The following is a 26,975-nucleotide window of genomic DNA, read 5'->3' as shown; positions in this document are numbered from 1 at the left end:
ATAACAAATTTCAATTGAAAGATTTGAGAGATTTAAAATATTTTTTGGGTATTGAAGTAGCCCGATCCAAGAAAGGGATTTTTTTATCCCAAAAGAAGTACACGCTGGATATCTTACATGAAGCTGGATATAGTGGAGCCAAACCTAGTGAAACACCCATGGAGCAACATTTAAAGTTGGATGATGAAAAAATGCAACTATTACAAGATCCCACTTTTTTCAGAAAAATAATTGGTCGTTTGGTCTATCTAACCATTACACGACCCGATAGTATGCACAGTGTTCACATGTTGAGTCAGTTCATGTCACAGCCAAGAACAACACACTTAGAGGCAGCTTTCAGGATCTTTCGCTACATCAAACCTACAGCAAGTTATGGGGTCTTCTCATCATCCCATAGTGACATGATAATCAAAGTCTTTTGTGATTCAGATTGGGCATCTTGCCCAATGACAAGGAGATCCACTTCAGGTTTTTACATTTTCATTGGAGAAAGTCCAATATCTTGGAAAGTTAAGAAACAAACAACTGTTTCAAGGTCTTCAGCAGAAGCCGAATATAAAGCAATGGCGTTGACTTCTTGTGAGATGACTTGGATAAAGCACATTCTTAATGATTTTGGAATTATTCATCATCAACCAATGGAATTGCATTGTGACAATCAAGCAGCAATACACATATCAACAAATCTGGTGTTTCATGAAAGAACGAAACATATTGAAATCGACTGCCATGTCATTCGAGAGAAGATCCAAAGAAAGGAGATTTGTACTAAGCAAATTCACACTGAAAATCAAACTACAGACATTTTTACTTTGGCATTGGGAAAAGACTCGTTTGTAAAATTCAGATGCAAGTTGGGTCTAATCGATCCTGGAGCACCAACTTGAGGGGGAGTGTTGAACGTTACTCCATGTAACAGTTGAAGAAGATTGCCCAAAATCAAAGAATCAGAGATTCCCAAAATCAAGGAATCAGAGATCGCCCAAATCAAGAGGATGAGTTGTTAGACGTTGCAGATTGAGAAATCGCAACGAATTAGGAATGATAATCTTGTATGAGCAGAAATCAGGGATATGATCGTTTCTTGATTCTTATCCAATAGCCTCTATATATACCTTGTAAATGATCCATAGATACACAATGAGAAATACAGTTTCTTTCTTCTCATTGTCGTTCCTATTCCTCTTTCTTTAACAGGATCGTCTAGCAAAATAGGATGTCGTTGAATTGTTTTAACAGCTGGCGGCAAATGTGTTTTGGGTTAATTTCTTTCCATTGAATCCAGCTTGTTTTGGAATAGTTTTGAATGAAGCTCATGTGTTGTAGTTAGCTTTAGATGGTCTTTAATCATTTCATTTGTTTAAGCTATGAAAACTGTTTCTTAGTAGTATGAGATTGCCTGAAAGCCGAGAACCATATGAGTCGGGGGGGAAGAGATAGATACCGATTACATGCTTGTACCTTGGAAAATTCTATGTTCCTTTAATGGTTGTTTTCTTTATTGCAATTGTCATTCTCTACCATAGGCTTTGGACAAGCATTCTAATTGATCTGCATAAACTCCACTATCTATTCAGAAGGAAATCTGATTGTATGTCTTAGGCAAGCAATTTAATCTCTTCATTTTTCTTTTAAGTATGACGATTTATGTTTTCCATAATGCAACTACCGGACATTGATGCTCCCCCCCTTTACACATTTCAGTTAACAACTTATGACAATTTGTGATACTTTAGATTACAATAATGTTTGTCATTTGTAATAGTTTTGTGAACTTTGCTTTTTGGTGTGAAAAGTTGAAATAACAACATAATCAACCATTTTATTTCTGCTGAATTGATATGCAATTTTAGTGTGACATCAACCGTTGTTTTCTTGTGAAGTTTTTTGTTTGTCACTTGCCAACTATTGCTAAGTAATTTATGTATATGTATATTCTAGGTGAGTATGCAGCTTGTGGTGGAACTGTTATTTCTTCTTACTTGAAAAAAAAAAAACAAACAAACAAACAGAATTGTTGTCATAGCAACATCGTCTTCGCAGCTTAACTTCAGAGCATGCAGCAATCTTTTTTGCTGGGTACACGGTCCTCTCTTTGTCCCTCTGTCTTTGTGTCTTCTCTTTCTTTTCGGGTCTAACACTCTCCTTGTGCGCCCTTTTGCTTTGCAACTAACCCTCATGGCACCTTTTTCCTTTTTTTCATCTGCTTGCTTGCTTCTGAGTCTCTAGAGTTCATAACTTCGGTATATAAATAAAATAATAGATCGTGGACTGAAGCTAGGAAGAACTATGGATAGTAGTTTCTGCAATTCTTGGTTGATTCACTTTGTTCTTTACCTTTTGTTCAGTACACAAAAATATTTGTGCAATCTACCTTCTACTATATAAGATTAGTCTTAAATGAAGATTGTTATGCTTAAAGGATAGGACACAGAGATTACATATGTTATTATCTTCTCTAGGTTGATCCTCTTTGTCTAGCAACAACGTCATACTAGCAAATGTATAAAAACCTCAATGCGTTAGCATAATTTAACTCGATGTGCTGCTTGTCATCAGTTGCTCTATTATTATCATTCATCATTGTCTGTTCAATATGAGAACCAATTTCCATGAACCATGTCCACACAATTCTATTAAGCTCCAATGCAAATAGTTTCAGTTTCACACAAGTTCTTTGGCAGTTTCCAACACTTGGTATCACCATAAATTAGGTGATACAAATTTAAGATAGTATTGGCAATTAGCCCTTCTAGAAGAAAACATAAGCATTTCAATATTCTTGTTGGTCTCAGTCATAAGAAAACTCTAACTTTGCTCTTTCACTTTCACTCACCGTGGTGCTTTTGGAGCCACCCTGGCCAGCTGCATGTTCTGCCCTACATTGTAATGGTGGTTGCAGATACATTTCATTGTTCCACAATTCTAGGCAAATAGTTAAATTTGTGGGTAGTGTTTAGCTTATGGGCAGTACATATTTTAGCTGTTGCTCTTCAGCTTTTAGTGTCTTTATGATAAGAGAATCCATGACAACCAGGGAGAGGACGACAATCAATGAGAGGATAACACCAATGCTGCGTTATTCAAAACTGAAGGATCTTCTCTTGATAAGGCAAGATCCATTTCTAAAATAGTCTCCTATAATCTTGCCTAAGTCTATCCATATCCTAAAATCAAGGATCTCAATTGTACACAGTGACTATAAATATTTGTACTCTCTCTTGGTTAATTTATCGAAGAATAGAGAGAATAGTTGGTGTGGACGTAGGCTTGTTTAGTCGAACCACGTTATTTTGTGTGTCCTTCTCTTTCTCTCCTTCTCTCTTTCTCTTGTATGCTTTTAGTTTCTTAACTTGGTATCAGAGCTAAAAGAGCTTGGAGTTGCAGAATATTGGTATCCATCACAATAGCATCCAGGAACTACTAAACTGGGTAAATACAGACAGTTATCAGCAAGGCAAATCCACTGACGTTATCAACTCCAGTGACCCTTGTAGTCGAGCAGGGATTCATTTGAACCGTCTGCACTTGAAGATTAATTGGCGCTCAGCCAGAATCGTCGTCATTGCCGATCGGTATTGTTTTCATTGCCTGTCCCCTGTTGCGTCCTCTGTTTCTCCCCTGTTTCCTGTTAAATGTTGTCAAGTCCTGCTCGTAATTTCGGCTGGCACTGTTAGCTCTGGTGATGCCAGGGGACGTATAATAGCTTGTTGGAATCGTCTACTTCTTAGGAATCTCCGTACCAATTTTCAGAATTTTTGACACTGCCTGTGAGGAGATATGAATTTTTAAAGGGAACTCTGTTGTTGGAATCTTGCCTGCAACCCTTGAATACCACCTGAGAACCTGTCACGAAATCAGCCTTTGCTTTCAGCTTCGGCGACGAGAGAGGTCGAGCAAGGGCTCTTTGGAATTGTCTATATCTGAGGATTCTTCCTACAAAATTTCAAAATTTTTGGAGCTTGATTTGAGGAGTTACGAATTTTTCTTTAGCAACTGGTTTTCTGGTGTTGCAGAAACCTGAGAACGCACTTCGCTGGCAACCAGCGGCAGATCAGTCGCTCCTTGTGCGTTTTTCCGTGGGGATCACCTGTCGGACAGTATACCATCTGAAATCTAGTTGACTCGGAGATCCTTGGGCAAAATTTGGCGTTGATTGGAGCTTAAGGGAGCTAACACCAAAGGTCTGAAGTACCGTCTGTTCTGCGAAGTCTCTCCATAGTTTTCAGAGAAGTTCTTGTGCTCACCAACTATTGTTCTGCTCGAGTTTAAAATGGCTGCATCATCTTCCTTTGGTGTCTCTCGACCTGCTTCTGCTACACCAGGTACACAATGGAATGTTTTCTCAAGTTTAGTTTCAGTTAAGCTTGATAGATCAAATTATCTCCTCTGGCGTTCTCAAATTGAAAGTGTTATGAAAAGTCAAAATCTGATTAAGTATGTGAATGGAAAATGTTTTGTGCCTCCTGAAATTCTTGATGAAGCACGTACACAAGAAAATCCTGCTCATGAGTTATGGTATCATGAAGACCAACTTGCTTTAAGCTGGATCAAAGTCATTGTGACTCAACCAGTCATGTCACAACTAGTTCGTGTTGGCACTGCTAGAGATGCTTGGTGCATCCTTGAAAAACAGTATGCCTCATAAAATAATCTTTGTATTATTCAACTCAAACAAGAATTACGAAACATCCAAAAAGGATAACTGTCTATAACTGATTATCTTCAACATATCAGTTTTCTACATGATTCCCTTAGTACTGTGCAGCATTTTGTTTCTGATACAGAGTTGGTTCTCTATACTTTGAATGGGCTGAGTTTTAAATATGAATCTTTTATCACCACAGTTATTGCATTTAAAGATTTGCCTTCATGGTCTAAACTATATGATATGTTAATCATTCAAGAGCAGCGACTTGGAATGCTTTCTTCACCCCAGTTGACTCAGGTTGAAGCCACATCCACTGCCTTTATTGTTGAACAAGGGCATGGGCGTGTCTTTAACTAGGGGCGTGGGCTTGCTAACTATGATGGTGGTAGGGGTAGAGGCCGTAGTGGAGGAAGAGGAAACTATAATGGAGGACGAGGAAACTATGGCAAAAACAATAATAGTATTAACAAGTCTAGTCAAGGAGTAACTTGTCAATACTGTGGAAGAAATCACACAGCTCAACAGTGCTATGATATTGCAAAGCCATTTATGACTGTGGCACTTGACATGGAAAGGTCTGACAATGCATTTAGTAGTCAAGAAACTATCAACCATACTCACGACCCAGCCTGGTATCCAAACACAGGTGCCTCTCATCATGTGACAAACTCAGATCAAGATATGCAAGGTAAAGTTTTCCATCATGGATCTAATTCTATTATTGTTGGCAATGGTAGTAAGATGCCTATCAAGAATATAGGGAAAATATCTCTACCTAGCAAAACGTCATCTTTTATCTTGAAAAATGTGTTCCATGCTCCTAAAGCACACAAAAATCTTATGTCGGTTGCAAGGTTTACCAAAGACAATCAGTGTTCTATTGAATTTTCCTCTAATGGTTTTGCTATTAAGAATGTGCAGATGAGCAGGATTCTTCACACAGGGCCGCTTGAGAAAGGAGAACTATATAGATGGACAAGAGAGAGAAAGGACTCAACTATCAGAGATGAAGAAAAGACTATTAATATCTCTTTAGTTTCACAAAATCCTTGTTTTAGATTTTCAGTTATTGAACTCGTTGAAAGCTGATGGTTTCATTTCTGTTCATGACAAACACAAATTGAGTCTTTGTTTTTCATGTGTGCTTGGAAAAATGCATAAAATTCCTTTTTCTAAGGCTTAGTTTCATGCCACCAAATCTCTTGAAGTATTACATGCTGATCTTTGGGGCCCAGCACCATGCGCTTCGCGAGAATGGTACATGTATTACTTATTAATAGTAGACGACTATTCTCGCTTCTCATGGATCTTTCCCTTGTCCAAGAAAAGTGATACGTTTCAATGGTTTAAAACCTTCTCAAGCATAGTAGAGCGTCAACTTGAGGCAAAAATTAAAATTTTTCATTCAGATGGAGGAGGGAAATTCATGAGCAAAGAATTTACCACATTTCTTGAAAACGAAGGTATTCGTCGATGGATAACATGTCCTTACACATCTCAACAGAATGGAATAGTCGAAAGGAAACATAGACACCTAGTGGAAATGGAACTTACCATGAGTATTCATGCAAATATGCCACAAAAATTCTGGTTTGATGCTTTTAAAACAGTTGTTCATCTTATTAACAGGTTGTCTATTGCATACTTGAAAATGACGCCATATGAGAAGCTCTTGCATGAAGTTCCAAAATATAGTCATATGAGAACCTTTGGATGTACCATCTATCCTTTGACTGGGTCTAGACGTGCTTTAAAACTAAAACCCAAAGCTCAAGCCTGCGTCTTCATTGGCTATGGAAGCTGCCATAAAGGTTATATCTGTTACAATCCAATCTCCAATCGTGTCATCATATCTAGACACGTTATATTTGACGAATAAAGCTTTTTATACTCTCATTATGGTTCCTCTATTACTGCATTAGACATTTCAAAATGGTTAGAATCACATCTGAGTGCATTGACTCTATACTTATTGACAAACCAAACATGAGTTCACCTCTTATTGAATTGCCCAGAATTATTCCTAGTCTCCCAAGTTCCTCAACCGTCCAAACCGATGCTAATCTCATTGAGTCTTCCTCCAATGATGTACCTAACAACCAATTAGTTGATCCCACTAGATCTCACCACATGGGAACAAGGTCCCAAGATGGAACCCGTCGGCCTAGAGTCTTCACCTACTTGACCCAACCCATTCTTGAAACTGAACCTACCTCTCTAAAAGAGGCTCAACAAGACCACAACTAGGTTAATGCTATGAAAAGCGAGATGGATGCTCTTTACAAAAATAAAACATGGGACCTTGTACCGAGACAACCTCAATTGAATGTTATTGGATGTAGATGGGTCTACAAAATCAGACGGCATTTTGATGGTGTTATAACTAGATACAAGGCCAGATTAGTGGCCAAAGGATTTAATCAAAGAGAATGAGTGTATTACTTTGATACTTTCAGTCTTGTTGTCAAACCAACCACTATTCATATTGTTTTGTCTATTGTCTTCAGCCGTGGATGGTGCATTCAACAACTTGATGTCAATAATGTCTTCCTTCATGGAACACTGAAAGAAGAAGATTTTATGATTCAGCCGCTAGGGTTTGAAAGTTCACAGTTGCCTAATCATATTTGCAAACTCAAGGAATCTCTTTATGGACTCAAACAAGCTTCCAGAGCTTGGTTTGACAGCTTGAAGCAGTTTCTTGTCAGTGAAGAATTTCGGGAATCGCAGTCTGATTCGTCACTTTTTATTCGCACTGGTTCCAGCACTATTTATCTCTTGATTTATATCGATGACATTATTTTGACTGGCAGCTCCAAGATAGAAATACACAATTTTTCAGCAAAGCTTGGACAACACTTCTCCCTCAAAGACTTAGGACAAATCCACTACTTCCTTGGAATTGAGGTGTCCTTTACCAAAGATCATCTTTTTTTTCGCAAAAGAAATATATTCTTGATATACTTAGCAAAGCTGGGATGGAGAAGTGTAAAGATGTTGTTACACCTGTTGTTCCCAACTTACCTCTCTCACGACATGCATAGGAGAAACTCATGGATGCTACTCTCTATAGGAGCATTGTTGGAGCCTTGTAGTATGTCACTCTCACTCGACCTGATATTTCATTTGTTGCTAATAAAGCATGTCAATTTATGCATGATTCTACTGATCTTCATTGGGGTCATGTCAAACGCATTCTTCGGATATAAAGCCCTTGCGATTGCCGCATCTGAAATTATTTGGTTGAAATCTCTTTTCAAGGAACTCAAGGTTGACATCACGGGACCACAAATACTCAGATGTGACAATCTTGAAGCTACTTACCTTGCAGCCAATCCTGTTTTTCATACAAGAACAAAACATATCGAAATTGATTTTCACTTTGTTAGAGAAAAAGTCGCCAAAAAGGAAATTCAAATTAAATTTGTCACCTCCCAAGCACAGTTGGCTGATATCTTGACCAAAGCATTGGCTGGACCACGGTTTCATTGTCTAAGGAACAAGCTTAATCTTGTTGACACTAACATCAGCTTGAGGGGAAATGATAAGAGAATCCACGACAATCAGGGAGAGGCGACAATCAAGGAGAAGATAACACCAATGCTGCGTTATCCAAAATTGAGGATCTTTTCTTGATAAGGCTTAAGATCCATTTCTAAATCCAGATCCTAAAATCAAGGATCTCAATTGTACACAGTGACTATAAATGTTTGTACTCTCTCTTGGTTGATTTATCGAAGAATAGAGAGAATAGTTGGTGTGGACATAGGCTTGTTTAGTCGAACTATGTTATCTTATGTGTTCTTCTCTTTCTCTCCTTCTCTCTTTCTCTTGTATGCTTTCAGTTTCTTAACTCTTTACAGGCTTGAGTGACTGCTTGTAATTTTGTATGTCTAAGTTACTTGCTAACACTAAATTATATTTGAGTAAAAAAAGGAACTAAAAGGGGACTTGCTAAACCGAAGGTTACAATACTTTGATAAGTAGGAAAAGGAAGATAGATCAAGAAGATGTTGTTGGGTTACATTGCCTTGAACAGTTTGCTATTTTGAATCTCTTCCACTGTTATGCAACTGAATTGTGTGCCCCATGCTAGTGTTTTTAATCTATTTTTATTGTTCACATCCTTTAAATTCTCTTTTTGCTAAATTCTCTTTTTGCTGTGCATCTTGTTAGTATTTTAATGTGTTAAAATTTTGACATAAAATTATGTTTTGATTATATATATATATATAGTTGCTTATTTCCTCATTTCCTAAACAAGTTTGGCAGTTGATGAAGATTTGTATACAACATGGATTTTTTATAAGAATTGCAAAATTACTTTAGTTAACATTTCAGGATCTTAGAAATTAGCTTGGATGCTAATTATTCATATGTATGCATAAGTTTCTTTTCATTGGCAAATGTAGTATGATTTGGTTTTATATTTGAGAATCTCAAGAACTGGCATCTTAAGCTGCACTTTTATTTTCCTATTACTTCCCTACAGCCAAAATATGCACCAAGCTTCACCCAGTCAGTGTGCAAGATGCATATCCCTTCTGTGACGTGAATTTTCTATTGACATTAGGCTACAATACTGTTTTTATGCTTCTGATTCCAAAGTACGTCAACTATTCAATTTCCTTGTTTGTTTGAAAGCCTAAATTACCACTAGACCTTCTAATCCCCTTAAGCTATCCTTATTTATGGACTAGATCAGTTCTTAGTTGCTACTGCTCTATGAAGAATTCTCATGAAATTTTTTATAATCAGCTATTAAGCTTATGCTAGTCAGGCAAAGTCAAACCATCATGGAGCTAATGCGGCTAATGCTATAAAAATATGTCAAGATGCTGTCATAATCTGTGCTTTGAAATTGATCTTGTTAGTTTAGTTCGTTTTTACTTTGCATTTGAATATTGAAGGTCTTTCCTTTTTTTTTCCTTTATGAAGAGTTGATGGCATTTTTCTTTTCTTCGAATATTTTATGCTTGCAATTGACCCCATCATAAAGCAATGCTCTAGACTTTCTCATCTCATCGCATTTGATTTAAACAAGAGCCATCTTATGTTATTTAAAACATTTATAACAACTTTTACTACCACCAACTTAAAATAACAGTTTATAATATAACATGTACATTTGCAGCTTAGCTACTTTGAAGTGGAGCTACATATGAAAGACTCTAGGGCATGAAGTGGTGAGAATAGGAGTTGGACTCATGCGCAAATGAACTATTTAGGTGCAATTTTTGTTTCAACTTGCTCAAGGACATGATGGTTACTGGATTTAGAGATAAAACTTATAAAATATAGTTATCGAAACAACTCTTTGAATCGTTAGCCTGTATTTGTCTTTTTTTGAAATAGCAACCTTTATGTATCCATTTAAGATCAGATCAGCTGATGTCCAATAATTCCATTGTAGAAAAGATCTGCTCCGGCAACGGGGGCCAACATGAGTGGGACGAGATTGGGTGAGGAATGAGAGGATCCAGCCTTGCACTCCATGCTATAAGTTCCTCGCGTATGAATAAAGATCCATGTTTGGTAGCATAAGGTAGGAGACATCTCTATTTTTTCACCCCCAAGACATTTAAAATTTAGTAAAACTTAGCTTTTAATTTACCTTTTACAATCAAATAAAATGTCAATAACTCACCATCCTCTCTTTGTAATAAGATCGGTTCCATTCGTGGGTCAAATAATTCGTCAGCAAAAAAAAAATTATTTATTTTTACATATTTTTATATAAATTTCTTATAATTATTTACTTATATATATATATATATATATATAACGGATGCAAATTCTTTTCCCGTTTCGTCTCGGTTCAGCCAACGCTTGCAAACGCTCATCGTACCAACGTTGCTTTCGATATGGAAGAATATACGGAGCGTCGGACACAAAGCCTCCGCCCCATCTACTCGGCCAGCGAGGCGTTTACCACAATGACGCTTCTGACCCTTGACCGGCGCCTTCCCTCTGGGGTACGCTCGTAGTTTCTCGGCAAACGCGTTACTCATTGAAAGATGAGGAGTGGGCCCCACCTCCGCACATATCCTCTCTTTTCCTGAACGTACGCCTCCCGTCCACGTGCTCGTCGAACGTACAGCCCCATCTCTCCGCCACGTCGCCAGCGTCCGACCGTTCATCTGGACATCAAAAAAGATGGGCCCCACCCCCACCTCGGGGCCCACCTCTAACCTAACCACGGTTAGCCGGAGGCGCGCGTGCTTAACCACTGTCCGAGCCTCTCGCCGCGCGAGAAGCTGCGTACCGTACGGTTCCAGAATCAGACGGCTGAGATCTCGGGAATCGCGTGATCGTACGATGGCCAGCGTGTCCGCGGTCCACCTCACGAACTGCACGAGTACGTCCGGGTTGGGGGGGGAAGTACGACGACCCGCGGGTCGGCGAATGACGAGAGCGCCACCACCCCGTCCTCTTAAAGACTGGTTCGAATGCGTTGCTTGAGAACGAAAGTCGATGGTATTTATGTCTTTTCACCATGTTTCTTGCTAACGATTTCTTTTCCCTTTCTTTCTTTCACGAAAAGCGCGGAAATGTATTAAGCCTGAGGAAACATGTGAGCTGTCACCTCTCTGTTGCTAGGGGTTGGAATCGGTGGGTGGAAATATCCTCACCTTTTTTTCTCCCAAAAGTATTCATGTTATCCGATTTCCGCGAAGGACGCGTTTGGCTCCGGAATCAGAAATCACGAACTCAAACCTGCCGGAAACAGAGGGAAGCTCCTTTTCACGATCTCGGTCGTATTGTTAGATTACCATCAGATAAAACGCCCGGTATTCAACACAAATTTTATCTCTGGAGGATGACTTCAAACTTAATCAATTTATGTAGTGCAGCACTCTTGTGTCCATTTTGTTCAAGGTATCTTGTTGTATATTATGGATATTCGTCAGTTCGTTAAAATAATTAGAAGAGAAGTCTTTCTAGCTAAACACATTTAAGTCAGGCCAGTAGGGGTAGACAACGCTGCTGAACGAGTTTGAGCCAAATCATTTGCTAAACGAGTAGAGTTCAAATTCATGAGTCGACTCATTCAAATGATCGAGTTGAGTTCGAGCTCAACACGTAACTGCCGAGTCGAGCTCGAACCTTAATCGAGTTTATCGCGCTTTAATCAAGTCGATATATTCAAACGAGTTTATGAGTTTGTCGAGCCTTGATCGAGTCAAGTTCGAGCTCGACGCGTAACGATGAATATCAATTCTATTCAAACGAGTTTGTCGAGTCTTAATCGAGTCAAGCTCAAGCTCAACACATGAATATCAATTATATTCAAACGAGTTTGTGAAGCCTTAATCGAGTCGAACTTGAGCTCAACAAGGAACTCAAGCTGCTTCCATCTGGAGCTGGAGATTTCATTAGTCGAGACGAGCTCGAACTGATTCAAATCGCGCTCGTATCCACCCCTAGTGGCCAGCAGTTTCCTTTTTCCAAACACACGCTTCCCTTTCGCCCCCCGGCTTCAGATTTCATACTTCCTCCGTGGGTGTTCTTGTTCAGTGCTATTCTTAGCAAAACTAACATTTTGTCATCTAGTGGTGAGGATTGGTGGTGTTCTGCCTCAGTCTCACGTAATCCTCCTCCAAGTGGACGATGATATTTCGATTGTAGGCGAGATGGCCCTCGAACATGTGTGATTCAATTCTTGGAAGTCTCTCCAAATGCAAACAGAACTTCACAACCATCTAATCTTCATTCATATGCTCAAGTTACAGTCTCTTCTTGTAGATGCTTGAGTTCTCACTTCCTAACTGCTCAGTACTTACTGCATGCTTCTTGTCCCTCTCATGTTCATACTCGGACCTCATTTTTGGCAATCGTCGTCTTGAAATTTCCTTCTTCTCCCATCCTTTTTGGGAATATTTGTTCCTGCTGTATTATTCTTTCTCCTTCTCACCTCTTGTCATTTTCTGTTCTCCTTTCTATGTTCTCTCTATCCTCTCCCTTCTCCTAGCATCTTGTGTTGTTTGTCCTCGGTGGATGAGACAAATGATATAGCTTTTGGGAAGAAGTCTTTTTTTTTAACATATTTGATCTTCTAAGGATAAAAGATGAGAATCATATCATAGATGGACATCTGCATAGAGGATGAGACTTTGCATAATGTTGTTGTTCTTAAGGTATATCCTTATTCTCATGCTCGGGAATCGTTGAAAAGTGAAATGGTCATTGGAGTTCAAGAGCGACCTATTGAAGGTTGTGTCTGCCGCTCGCCTATGCAGTAAAAGAAGAGGGAGGGATGCTTTTTGTAATTTACAAAAAAACATGTCCTTCCTAGTCATTTCACTTTTTTTATTTCCAATTTTATCTCATCAAAAACTTGTCTTTTTTGTGTGAACAAGAGATATTTTTGTCATTAATCAGTATCTTTGGTTCTAGACATGACAGAGTTAAATTTTTCAAAGTTTTGATGTCATATCAAAGTAGTAGGAAAAAGTTGAAGACAGACCTGTTAAAGAAGAGGACTAATGACTTGGAAATGTGCCAGGAAGGAACCATATTTCTGCAATAACTGATGAATCATGTCATGTTGTATTAAAAAAGCATGATGGAAGTTTTTGTTATTTTGGATACCATGCTACATCAGGAGATACATGATTATTGTAGAGGAAAGTTTTGATATTACGCTTTGGAGTCCAACATGGTTGGTGGCCTTTCCACTCAGAGAATTTTAGTCGTGTGGAATCCATGTAAAAGTTTCAAGAACGGCCGCGTACTGGATTGTATTGATTGTGTGATCAGATCTATAGTGCTGGTGTGCATTAATGTGTATGTCATCTATCTTCGTTCTAATTGGTTAGACAGGAGATGTTCGTTGTAAGATCTTTCTTATTTAGTAAAAAAGTGAAACCGCTCCTTGTGTTGTAGTTGAAGATTTTAATGCAGTTGTTGTTTGCTTCTACTTTCTTATTTGGTGGTGAAGAATGATGCAGGTTGTGCTTATATTTGGTGAAATAATAGGAAAGTAATGATAATGTTCAATGTTGTCTTCACCAAGCATTTATAATCATATGAGAGGTAAAGTAATGAATTGATTTGGTATTCGTTTATTCTTTAGAGATTCAATGATATCCAGGAGTAGACCTCCCAGCAGTCTTGCATTGGAGCGTTCAATGATCTTGAAAATAGGGCGGTCCAGGATGACAAACGCTATCTGAATCCAAGGTGTACATATATGCATATGTTAATCTCAAGAACTAATTCATTTCTTTACATCAATGCATGATCGGATAATTCATGACCAGTCAAGATAGTATTCATATTTCTTCAATTTACACATTTTATAAACTATGTATTTTTTTATAAAATATTTTCATTGAATAAACCTATTAATTTATGAGTTTTTGTTCTACATAAATGACAAATACAGAAACGTTATGTCTTTTAAGTCAAAATATAAAATATTCACTCTTTCAAAAAGGTAGCTTCACCTGCGTTCTTATTTAAACAATTAGTATTGTGCGATTCATAATTTGTTCACATAGTCTTTATGTTTACTTATATATCAGTTTATAAATATAAAGTAAGTAAACATGATGGCTGTTGATTAATATGTGAGTCGTCTAATAAACTTGAACTATTATTTATAAATCACCACTTGCAAAAATTATTTTCCAAAATTAAAAATATAAATTGTCGAGCAACTCTTAAAAAGATAATATGTGACACCTTATAATTTGATAACTAAGTCGATTGAACAACTCATTGTCAATGTATATCATGGTCATCACATTATTCTATTCACATATGGTTATAAACTTATACAACACACACGTCAACCTGGAACTTGATGTAGATGTTAAAGGAATTGTATATTCTGCTTGTAGTATTGTTTTAGGTGAATAAGAGGTTAACAACTCACCACGGTAAAACACCGGTCTTTCCTTAGTTCCTGAGCTGCGCACAATTTTTAGTTAATAGAAGGATGAAGGCCTATCCTTCCGATGTTTCGGAATTGACGACAGCTCTAATTTTGGATTGATTAGATGTGGTGGGTATCTACTACTCAGAATGGTGCACATTAGCTTTGTATTTTTTCATGCAAACAACTCTCTTTTGTTAATAACCAATAATATATATATATATATATATATATATATATATATAACAAAATTAAAGAGAGAGAGAGAGAGAGTGTGTGTGTGTCTGTGCGTGTTGTACTTTTACTATACTTTTTGTGAAAAAATTGCGAAAAAGATTTAAAAGTTGATAAGTTACTAGGCAACGAAACTATGTTTGGAAGCAAGGATTCTCAACTTTTCCGTTGAAATAGAAAAATCTGTATCTAGTCAGTCTTCATAAAAGGGACACTAAACTTTAGAAAAAAACTTTCTGACTTAATTACGGTCATGAACTACCCATATATCGTATAATACCAAAGCATTTGTTCCTTGCTCCATTAGCCTTAAACATGAATTATTCTTATCCATTGTTTCCTAGCAGTGGCGAAGCCAAGAATTTTTTACTATGAAACACTTTTGTAGAAATTCTCATTTTCGAAAGAACACAACATATATAAATAAATAAATAAATGTAAGACATTTATGTAAAAATATGTAAAAATTAATAAAAATTTCATTACTAGTGGGGGCAGTTGCCCACACAACCTTATATGTAGCTCCCCTAGTGTTCCCTAGTCAAACTGAATCAAAATTTGGTGTTAAAAAAGCCGAATTAAAATGGGGAGGTCTTTCCAAGTGCTCTTAAGTTCTCGCTAGTGTTTCCTTTTCTTCCGACTAAAAGAAAGCATTAAATCGTATTAGATTTTCTCTTCTTTTGGGTTAGCATTGTTAGAAATCAAAAATTTTTTACTCTTACTTGACAAAATAATTAAATTTGGTGTATTGAGCTACTTTAAATGCAAATGATGTGGACCACCAAAGGAGTTTATAATTAATATTTTTTGCTTGTGTTAAAATGTGCTAAACGAGGAAGACGCATCTAACTTAACCTATCAAATAACTTAAGCGCCTTCAAACTCATGATCATGACTCATTCAAGGTATTCAATCTCAAATGTGAATTTTTTATTCAATTTTGAACAATCAGATCACATATCAAACCTACGTCAGATGTGATGTTCGCTGAGTTCATCTTTTATGAAAGTTTAGAAATCAAGGATTAACTAGAAGCTTTTCAATTCCTATAAAATATATGCTACATATTGCATATTTTTAAGTTATTAAGAATCATTCAAATACCATTTTATATTTTTATTTGAAAAAAATAAAACCATCTCAGGACTAAAAATTTATGGCATTAGATACAAGATATCTGTCTTAAAAAATGAATCTGATCCGAATTCGATCAGATATTTATGTATATCCAAATCGAAATCCGATTGGATGCAATTGATTAAATCCGAATCTGATATGATTTCTTAACCGAATACTATTTTTTTTTTTATATTCGTTTTTTTTTCGGATCGGTTTGGTCAGATATCCAATTCAAATTGGATCTATTGACATCCCTGAAGCATTGTAACATCTCATGTATGAGAAATTCTGAGATCAAAAAATTTGAAAAACATTTTGGGGCTTTATATATTTCATTTATACTCCTTTGAATATGCACATGTGAGGGGCCAAGTGAAATTTGGTCTTGTGTGGGGAGTTGTCCATACAGTCCCATAAAATCTATCTATTTAAGTCCTTGTTGGCTCCATATATGTGTTTATTTTATATATTGTTGCTCCTCAATTATTTACTTATTTTTTACACTGCCTTCCAATCATTTTACCATCTACTTGAGGGGTCCTAATTTTTTTTATTGAGTTTTCTTCGACAAAAAAACTCTAGCTCTGCCGCTGACATATGAAATCTATTTAAAATGCAAAAGAACAGTTCAAAGTCTCATACTAATTGTTAAAGTTCAACATCCACACATGGAGTGTTCAACATATGAGGATACACGTCCTTTAATAGGGGTAAATCGCGGTATTACTTGTAGAAAAGGACTTGAGATTATTCTATGTACATTATCATGAAAATTTTTGAGGTCTTCTCGTGATACCGTGGGTCATGATATTTCTAGCTTTCCAACAAAGAAAACATAAAGGGAGGAATGTGACTTGACTTTGCTCTATACCTTTATATTTGCAATTTAGTAAAACAAAAGGAACCATATATGTACATGAAGCTTTTGTTCTGTTTTGATACATCGCATTCTTTCGAAATATGTTATGTTCGAAGACATTTAAAAATATGCTTGATCGGTTACTACAAAATGCAACCAAACATATTTTTAATGATCCAATTAAATGTGTCAGCAACTAACTAAGTCTGGACATGTGAAAGCCCAATAATGCTAAATACTCATTGAAAGAAAAAAAAGGCCCAATAATGCTAAATACTCCTTAAAAGAAAAAAAAAAGCCTACTCAAGAAAAAGTTTAACATTATTCGGTTTTACTAGTTTCAACTTTAAAAGTGACTGTCATTCTTCGCTTTTACTAGTTTCAACTTTAAAAGTAACTGTCAACTTGAGAAGATGCTCCATAATTCGTTTGATAATAAGCCAGTAACACATTGTTACTATTGCATGAATCTATTATAAAAAGTTAAGTTAAATTGATGAAACATTGAAATAAATATTTTACTTCAATTTTTATGGTAGATTCATGGGGCAGTATCAATATGTTGATGTTAGCAAATGATCTATTGCGTTAATAGGATTTAAAACTAATTATTATTATTATTATTATTTTACGTAGGACTCAAGTTATAAATATATGTGCGTATCAGATTCTAAATAAATTTCATGTTGAGCCAATTGTTTGTGGTGCAAAAAAGTGGGAAGAGAAAGAAAAGGTACTGATGTGCAAGTTGAAGCACAGCGGGGTGTTATCCTCAGATACTAAAAGGAAACCTTATATTTTAAAAAGTTGTTCTTAAACAATGACTGTATGTTACTATTCTATGATATTATGATAAATTCATGTACATGAAACAATTTCACATGGTTATTATTGTAAAATGACTGCTAAAAGCCCATTTAGCATGGTAACAAATTGTTATCTAGTAAAACTACCCAAAAACGTAGAGCAAATTCATCAAACTTTGAAACGTCATGTTTTATGAAACCATTTTAAATTTTAAAGTAGAATCATTGGATAAGAACAATTTATTATATTTGTGAGATAGTCGCCAAAAGGCGAGGGGTTAAGCAAGAGGTTGAACCATGAAAAAAAAAAAGAAGAAGGAGCCGAGCGATTGAGAGTGAGGAACAATATACCCGAGAGGTGGTAATGTACTGAACGGCAAGTTTACTATCACGTCTTAGTGTGCTCTATCTTTGTACCGTAAAGATTCCGAAGCATGATATATGAAAACCCAATGAGATGGACAAGGCGATGAAATTAACCACTCACCTTTAAATATAAAAAAAAAATATAAAAAAAAAACGAAACAGTAACAACAACACACAATGAAATGAGAAGGAGCCGAGTTGGTGGAGGAACTGCACGCTTTAAAGTGATTGAAGCAAAGGGGATAGCTACAAGAGTGAGTGAGTGATTTCGGATAAAGGAGAAATCTCCCGCGAATCCCAACCCCACATGACCCACTAATCCCAACCCTCCCCTTTAACCGTACTGAAGTTGACCTCCATCGGCATTTCCCGTCATTTTCTCTTCCCCCATTTCATTATTATTTCCCGTCCCTCGTCAAATTATTTACGTCCTAATTAGTACGTTTATTTAAAATAAACGAAAGAAAAAGGCGTCTCTGAGGAGAGGAGAGGAGAGAGAGAGGGGGGGGAGCAGGCGCAGAGCCGCTGGTCCCGCCTCTTGTACTGCGATATAAAAGAGTTAGGGTTAAAGCTGATTAATAAATGTATCGAGGAGGGGGCGGTGGGTTGAGATCTGGTAAACCAACGTCGCGTGGTCCGTTTGGACTCTAAATTATTTTTTTCTCCCTCTGTTTTTTATTTTTTGTTAGAAAAGTTTCTTCCTTTTCCCATTTCCATGACTGAGGAGGAGGAGAGACCAGAGAGAGAGAGAGAGAGTGAGGGAAAGAGAGATGGCGATGGCGTGATGGTGGCGTAGGGTTTGAAATTCGCTTCTGGTTTTTTTTTTTTTCTTCTTCTTTAGGGCTGAATTATTGAGAGGGACGAAGACGATTCTTTGAGTGCTCGCGGGGGGAGGAAAGAGGCAAAAGTGCCCACACACCTCTCTCTCTGTCTTCTTTCCCTCTCTCTCTCTCTGGCTTCCAGTTTGAGGATCGGAGGGCTCGTGGGGCTGGTGACGAGTGGATTCTGGATGAAGGTTGCCGGGGGCGGGGTTCCGGATGCTGTAGACGTCGTTTCGGAGTTGAGTGGGATTGGAAATTTTTTGCGGCTTTTTGGAGTATTTTCAAGGTGGAAATAGGGCTTCGGACGGGAGAGGCCAGAAAGCCGGTTGGATTTTTGCAGTTTCTGCAGTAGCGGTAAGGCACCTTCTCTATCCAGATCTACGATTTTTTTGGTCTTCAGAGTCTCCTTTCCCCCTTTTCCGAGTCGAGAATTGGTGATCAGCGGAAGCCCCAACTTCTTGACATTAGAGGTAAGCGCAGCGCAAATTCGTTGATGACCAGCCCCATGGACGTTAGAATTTGGTCCTTTCTCGTCAAATTGCTTAGTTTTTTGCGTGCATCTTTTCTGAAAGTAATGATAGGAATGCGTTCAGTTGGAAAAACTTCATTCTCGTGCCTTTTTTGCTGTCTTCTTCTTATTCTTCGTCTTCTTCTTGGACTGCTGGTGATTTGCCCTTTTTTATTTTTAAATCCACATGTTTATAGCACAGTAGCTAGACCTTAAATTAACTGTGAGATCTGCGACCTCTGGAATGTTTTCTTCTGTTAAGAACGTTCTTGATTATTCTCGTTACCTGTAGACAGGGGGAAGTAAAATAGTGAATTGTGACTGAATATTTTCACTTTTGGGACTCTTGTTACTTCTTCTTTTGAATTTTGTTCAGCAACGAAGAATATTATATTACGGATCCAATTAGGTGGATCATCAACAATGATCATGTATAGGGACAGCAAATCGCTCCCCCTTATGTCATGGAAAATTTCTTGCCTTTCTGTTCGTCCGTAGGTTTTTGGTTAGATTGAATCTTCTATAGGTAAGAATCAGTGATTTATGACTTTAAGATGCTAAATCTTGTAGAGAGGAGAATCACAAGCTGATGTTGATTCTGAGATGCTTGGGTTTGTTGTTTTTCTTTTCCCCTCAGATTTTGGTGCAGCGTCGGGTTGAATTAGGCGTGACTTTTTACTGCGGCTTGGAAAATGGAAAGGGAGTTAGGCCCGCAAGTTGCTGGTCCTTTGTTCATTCACCAGGCAGTTCCAACACGATTCTGTGAGCCGGCTGCTATGGCCAAGAAGCGTGATTTGCCTTGGGCTAACACTGTTTGCCACCAATCGACACCTCTTCCTTTGAACGTTGTTGATTACCGAGGACCATCGGCAAATTGGAATCCAAAGGCCTGGGGTTGGGACAGTCTCATGTGTGTTGCAAAACCTGTAGCAAATGAGCAGCAAAGTGCTGTTTCTGAGGTTGAATTTCCTGACAAGGGAAGAGGCAAGGAAAGCCTCAAGCCACCAGATTTGAAGAATAACACTGAGGATGATGATGCAGAAGGCCTAACACTGAAGCTTGGAGGTGGTTCATACTCTATGGTGGATGATGCTGCAGTGAGGCCAAACAAGCGCGTCCGTTCTGGTTCACCAAACGGCAGCTATCCGATGTGCCAAGTGGATGATTGCAAAGCAGATTTATCAAATGCTAAAGATTATCATCGGCGTCACAAGGTCTGTGAGGTCCATAGTAAAACCACTAAAGCATTGGTCGGCAAACAAATGCAGAGATTCTGCCAACAATGTAGCAGGTAAAATTGATGTAACTGATGCTATAGCATTTCTGGCTTCTTAGTTTCTAGTTTTGTCTCTCAGGAAGGTTCATTTGCTTGTCCATGCAGGTTTCATCCCCTTCTGGAATTCGATGAAGGGAAGAGAAGCTGCAGGCGGAGGCTTGCAGGACATAACAGGCGTAGAAGAAAGACTCAGCCAGAAGATGCATCTTCACGTCTGCTGCTGTCTGGAGGGAAGGAAAATGCTACGGCTGGGAACTTGGACCTTGTTAATTTGCTGACTGTTTTGGCTCGTTTGCAAGGTACATAAAGGTTCTTCTTGACCTAGTCTATTTTCTCCTGCATGCGTCCATTAACTTGGCTCATCATTTTGTCGTGTAACTTGCTCTGAATCACTGCCTAAGTCATCATATTCTATAATAACTAAATGTTTTAGCATTTCATCTGTGCTTGCATGCGTGTCGATGAATATCTGTTACTGTGATGAGTCCTTTCAACCTAAAGGAGAGTGGAGATAGTCGAGTATTTTTTGTCAATCCCAGAAAGCAGCAATCAACTATGCTCTGGCATTTGAAGAGTGGTTCTTTCTTGGTCTGCTATACGTTTGCATATTTTTGTGACTTAGCAGTTCATATGTTATGATATTATTTGATGACAAACAATTTTCTCCTCTTAGGAAGTAATGCGGATAAAAGTAACAATGGCCTGCCACTACCTGACAAAGACAACCATCTTCTTCAGATTCTTGGTAAAATAAACTCAATGCCACTTCCCGAAAACATCAGTGGCAGATTTCCTTTGCCAGGAAACATGGATCTAAATGTTAAACAGATGCCACATTCTTCAGAGCATTTAGCAAAATCTAGTGAGAATCAAGCTGCAGCTTCCTCGGATTTTCTTGCAGTTATTTCTGCTGCACTAGCAGCATCATCTGCAGGAACCCGACTTCCATCAAATGTCACGAAGAATCAGTGTGATGAAGAAAAGGGTCAGAAGGAACAGCACTCTATGAATGCTAGCTTTAAGGATCAGGTGGATGGTTCCAGAATACAGTCCAATACTGGCACGCTGCATCCTTCCTGTGAATTTGAGTCAAGCAAGTCATTTCTTTCACCTGATGTCTCAAAGCACCCTGTCCGACCTTCTCGACCAAGTATACCACTGCAGCTATTTATGTCTTCTCCAGAAGAGGATAGTTCATCAAGAATGGATTCAGGTAGAAAGTATTTCTCTTCTGATAGCAGTAATCCGACAGAGGAGAGGTCCCCTTCATCTTCTCCTGTAGTGCAAAAGCTGTTTCCGTTGCATTCTGCAGAGGAAATGAAAAAGACAGAAAGAGTTTCATCTCTTATGGATAATTGCTCCGTTGTAGAGACTGCTCATGGTAACAAATGGGGCTTTCCTTTAAATCTCTTGAAAGGTGCAAATGGAAGAACTGAAAATGGCGTTCTGCCTGGTTTACCTCAAAGGTTTCAGGAGTCAGCATCACCTGTCAGAAGAGCAGGCTACACATCGTCATCTGGTTCTGACCATTCTCCATCTAGTTCAAATTCCGATGCACGGGTAAGGTTCACAAAATTCACTAAACCGATTGTATTTTTTTTAAATATGTGCTTCAGTTAGGATTTGGTGTCTGTTTGTCTATTATAGGATCGGACTGGGCGCATAATCTTCAAGCTCTTTGACAAGGATCCCAGCGACTTCCCTCCAGCACTTCGGCTACAGGTAAATTCCTTCAAAAACAGGTTGTTGTAAGTTGTAACTGAGACTATTCTCATATATACTGAATATCTTATCACCCTCTTCAGATATTGGATTGGCTTGATCACAGTCCATCAGATATGGAAAGCTATATAAGGCCAGGTTGTGTAGTACTCGCTGTATATGTATCAATGCCTTGCCTTGCTTGGGAAAAGGTCTGCTTCATTTTCCTGTTAGTTTCTAATAAAAGTACTGGCTTTTACTTGGAAATTTCTTGCTGCTCCTTACCCCCACCCACCTTAAAAAGTGGACTATCCTGGTTGCAGCTTCGGGAAGACTTTCGGAAGCGTGTCACATCACTTGTCCACAATACTGCCTCGGAGTTTTGGAGAAGTGGTCGATTCCTTGTCCACATGGATGGCGAGTTGGCATCTCATATGCATGGTGTGCACAAATTCTATTGCAGAAGTATTGAGTTCACGTGAATGGCAGTGCTTTTTCGCATATTTATTGCATTTGTGGTTTCTCAGGGAAAATCAGGATCTCCAAGTCATGGAAAGAACGGCAAGCTCCTGAACTAATCTATGCATCTCCATTAGCAGTGGTGGGTGGGCAGGAGACTGCGATTAACTTGATAGGTCGAAACTTGAGGTTTACCGGTACCAGGTAAGTGAACTTTTGGTTTCCCAACCCTTATTCGCAAATGTAAGCTATTTTTCTAGTCCTTAAGTTCAAGTGAAATATCTGTAGGATTCACTGCACGTACATGGGAGGTTATGCTTCTGAAGAAGTTTCTGAAAATCCTTCCATTGCCTTGGATGAGCTAATAAGTTCTGTAAGTTTTAGCATTCCTTGTGGAGCATCTATGTTATGGGGCCGATTCTTTCTTGAGGTAAGTTGCTCTCATGATTATTGCCGTGCAATCTTTTTAACAATTGTGTTTGTACTCCAACTGTTCTGAACGATATTCTATTGTGGATGTGAATGTGCAGGTTGAGAATGGGTTCAAAGGGAACAGCTTCCCAATTATAGTTGCGGATGCAGACATATGTATGGAGCTGAGAAGCTTGGAAGCTGAGTTAGAGCAGGGTTTGAGGAAATCAACTGTGATCTCAGATGATCGAGTGCAGGATAGTGGACCGTCCAGCTCTAGGGAGGATATTGTCCACTTTCTCAATGAGCTTGGATGGCTATTTCAGAGAAGAAGCTACCACAAAGGGTCCAGTGGAAATGATTTTTCGTGTGAGCGCTTCAAGCATCTTTTTGTTTTCTCCGTTGAGAGGGATTGGATTGCATTAGTCAAGAACCTCCTCGATATTCTTATGGAGAGAAATTTGGAAAGGGAAGAGGTGATGGAAATCTTATCAGAAATTCATTTGCTAAACCGCGCTGTGAATAGAAGATGCGTCAAGATGGTCAATTTGCTTCTCCAATATCGTGGCTGCAGTAAAAACTCCAGTTCTTCGACGGACTATCTTTTCACTCCCAACTCAGTTGGCGTTGGCGGCATCACTCCTCTGCATCTAGCAGCTTGTGCACGAGGATCCGAAGATTTAATTGATGCTTTGACAAACGATCCACAAGAGGTAAGGATCATATTTCTAAGGGACCGTTTGGCTGTAGGAACACGAGTCTATTAATTTCCCAATGATTGGGGTGCATTCTAGTGTTCCACAAATTTGCGTTAATTTTTGAGATAAATTTATGGAATACTGTGTTAATGTTGTTGCAACACCTAATGGATTCTCCTTGTGAAGGTTTTTGGGAGTTCGTTATCTTACGTTTTTTTTTATCTGTCTATCTTGTGACAGATTGGGCTGAAGGCCTGGACTTCGGCACTAGATGCAAGTGGGACTTCTCCTCATGGCTACGCGCTGTTGAAGAGCCACCACTCTTACAACAGCCTAGTTCATCGGAAACTAGTGGATAGGGCAAGTGGGCAAGTTTCCATCACTGTTGAACCCACGGAGGCTTCTACACGAATGGATGAATCCTGGATTATAGCCAGCTCCGAGAAGCCAAAACAGTTGCCCGTTCAGCAGAAAGCCTGTACAAGCTGTGCGATCGCTGCCTCGAGAAGGCCAGGTCGATTGCCCGCTGGAAGGGGCCTGCTTTACCGGCCGTACATCAACTCGGTGCTTGCCATCGCGGCCGTCTGCGTCTGTGTCTGCATTCTTTGCAGGGGCCGCCCGCAGCTGGGGAAGGTTGCTCCCTTTATGTGGGAGAACATTTCATATGGTTGGCTGTGACCACAATCGAGGAACTTTAAGGGCGGGTTCCCCGGAGGAAAATCCCCTCCTGTGCGTATCCATTCGACGCATAATAGTGAAAAGGACTCAGAAATGGCTTGAAGATAAAAGGGCTAGGAAAGCCGCTGCTTGTGATTTAATTACTTGGTATATCTTTCAGCCGAGTCATTTCTTAATGCTGGAAAATTGTCATAAGCACCGGAGGTTCTCTCCGTCTCAGCATTTTTGCTTTCGAGGCATTTTCACAGCGGGAAGACCGGAATCAGCGCGGGAACACTGTCTTCTTCGAAGGGAAGCTTCAGAGGAAGAGAGGAGAGAGTGCGGGATAAGTGATGGAAAGTGATCTGCCCTCCTTGCTGTCTTTGCTAATTCTGTGAGTTTGATAATGGTGGCCTGACCCTTTTCCTTTTTTTTTTTTTTCCTTTTCAAATTTGTTGTCATTGTAAAATCAGAATATATGATATAATTCTATAATTATTATGTGTAGTGGGGGTGTAATGGTATAGAAAAAAGGATGATGTCAAGTCTGGCATTTCAAGGAAAGGGGAAAACAGCCGGAGTTTCATTTGACCTTTTATTCCTGTGCTCAGGTCTGTACTGCGTTTCTCTTTCTGCTAGCGGCCCTGGGTGGGTGTGATGAAAGAAGACGCGAGGCATTTTACCGCGAGAAGCTCCCGCGGTCTTCGTTTCTCTCACGTCGATGCGGCAGCTTTGGTGGGGGCAGGTGGCCCCGCCTGACTCCAGCGGGACCCGTCTCCACTTTTCCAGCGTCGGACCGGAGAGGTCAAGTCTCCTCCTGTCCGCGCGCTCCCTAACCATGGTTAAGCACTGGTGAACCCGCCGCCGTACGGCTAAAGAGGGAGAATGACGAGAAACGCCCTCGATGGTGGGGGAGGTCATTGGGGGTTGTCCGTGTTTGACCACGATTTGCTCGTTGTTCTGCCGTGTCAAATCTAAGGTCCGCGGCAGTGGCGGGGCGAGAATGAGTGTTTGTTCGTCGCCGTTGGGCCTCCCGTTCCAAGCGGAGTCGCGGCGGGCCCCGCGGTGGGAAGGAGGAGTACGCGTCGGTGGCCGTCTTGGGTCGACGCGTGGACGGCCGCTATTAGTAGCTAAAAAGAACACCGAAGTGAATGTGCTGTGGGGCATATGGACTTATTATTGAGGGGTGCGTGGGGCCCGTCGTGGTTCTGGAGAGGGACTTGTCCGCTGGTGCTCTTCTCAGCGATGATGGGTAGCGACTACTCCGTCCTTTTCTATATTTTCTTCCCCTACACTTTTTAGTAAGACGATGAAATCACACTGGGGTGGGGAAACCTTGTTTACTGTTGAGGACGTCTGTTGTAGTTAGTTTTGTATAATCAGTTTCTGGTCTGGATTTAGTATAAACTCAAATTTGGATTTGGATTTGGATTCTGGTACTGGGAAAAACATGTCAAAAACTCTTTTGAAGCTCATCCTTCACACACTGGCAAGCCAGGCCTTATTGTCGCTGTTACATCGATTCCCGTTTTCTCCTGCAACTCCTTCAATTTTCGATGTATCAATTGGTGTCATCTATTTCTAATGAATTTCCACGAGTGTCTGTTGGTAAAAGAAAAAAAATTTAGATCATGTTCAGATAAACTTCAAGTACAAGTCCATAGAGTGGCAAGTTGTGAACCATGGGTACATATAGGAATGAATTTCTTAAAGTACTAAAGGTATGGGGGATCAGAATCTGATCTGATAATTATTTTCAATAGAAAAATGGTCCCATCTACTTTTACTTGGTCAGATTTATTCCTTGACAGGGTGTGGCTTTGGTTCTGAAGTGGATATGGATATAAAATTGTATCTATAATCCTGCATTCAGTTCTTCCTCAATGTTTCTTTGGAGTCTATGGCAGTAGACTCGTTGTCCCTGTTACCTCTTAGAGGCGATCACCTAAACCTTGATGAGCAAGCAAATGAGTAAACTAGGACGAACCAAAAATATTGATTGACCAAATGATTGGATCATTGGAGTAATAAATTGAGTCATTAGGTCGGCATCCTATAAAATGTAGGTATTGTTGTTTTAGGAGCAGTGTGGGCAAACGAAACATGGGAATCTTATTGAACAAAAGAACATGGGTGCAGGTATAGCGGCATGGGTTCAGAACGACATTGTCGGAAAAAATAGGTATGGGGTATATAATGCATAATTCACAAATCAAAACTAAGATAAAATTTATTGAGATTGAAGCAAACCTGTCAATGTGAAAGGACATTGTCTACCTTGCTACTGATAGGACACATTGTGTCAATCTTGGCCAGTGTTTGCTAGTGGTAAGACATACTTGTCTATTCCATTTGTTCCATCCAATGTCTGATATAATTAAATAAACCAAAAGCACCCTCTTGATTATATATATCATATCCCACTTCTAGAGGCCATTTATGCTACAATAAAAGAGTGTAGTGACAGTAGTATAAAAGGCCAACATCAACCCATTTAACTACTCATCTATAGATCACATCAAACCA

At 39.1% G+C, this 26,975-nt stretch overlaps 1 protein-coding gene across 3 annotated transcripts; it reads left to right on the top strand.

The window, feature by feature from the left end:
- The first annotated feature begins 18,517 nt into the window (after positions 1 to 18,517).
- LOC116253462 (squamosa promoter-binding-like protein 14) lies at positions 18,518 to 25,880 on the top strand. 3 transcript variants are annotated; one of them, XR_004172441.2, is made up of 12 exons: positions 18,519 to 19,093; positions 19,885 to 20,538; positions 20,629 to 20,822; positions 21,197 to 22,083; positions 22,171 to 22,245; positions 22,329 to 22,436; positions 22,548 to 22,665; positions 22,752 to 22,887; positions 22,972 to 23,113; positions 23,214 to 23,807; positions 24,033 to 24,843; positions 25,061 to 25,880. XR_004172441.2 is itself a non-coding variant. In XM_031628298.2 (11 exons), exons 2-11 carry the CDS (start codon positions 19,940 to 19,942, stop codon positions 24,468 to 24,470), a joined length of 3,291 nt encoding a protein of 1,096 aa, XP_031484158.1. In that variant the 5' UTR covers positions 18,518 to 19,209; positions 19,885 to 19,939; the 3' UTR covers positions 24,471 to 25,047. The 3 variants fall into 3 exon arrangements, 2 of the variants coding, with proteins under 2 accessions (XP_031484158.1, XP_031484147.1); XM_031628298.2 differs by lacking the exon at positions 25,061 to 25,880 and having other exon boundaries at positions 18,518 to 19,209; positions 24,033 to 25,047; XM_031628287.2 differs by lacking the exon at positions 25,061 to 25,880 and having other exon boundaries at positions 24,033 to 25,047.
- The last annotated feature ends 1,095 nt before the right edge of the window (positions 25,881 to 26,975 follow it).

Source organism: Nymphaea colorata, chromosome 1, assembly GCF_008831285.2.
Source record: "Nymphaea colorata isolate Beijing-Zhang1983 chromosome 1, ASM883128v2, whole genome shotgun sequence".
Lineage (NCBI taxonomy): Eukaryota > Viridiplantae > Streptophyta > Magnoliopsida > Nymphaeales > Nymphaeaceae > Nymphaea > Nymphaea colorata.
The sequence above is the reverse complement of the archived record's forward strand: the minus strand, read 5'-3'. Positions and strand labels throughout refer to the sequence as shown.

Bases quoted from the DNA above. Each gene is read 5' to 3' on its own strand.
- LOC116253462 (XM_031628298.2), top strand. From the start codon at position 19,940: ATGGAAAGGGAGTTAGGCCCGCAAGTTGCTGGTCCTTTGTTCATTCAC. The intron at 22,437-22,547 runs GTCTGCTTCATT...TCCTGGTTGCAG, and splicing joins CTTGCCTTGCTTGGGAAAAG to CTTCGGGAAGACTTTCGGAA. The intron at 23,808-24,032 runs GTAAGGATCATA...ATCTTGTGACAG, and splicing joins TGACAAACGATCCACAAGAG to ATTGGGCTGAAGGCCTGGAC.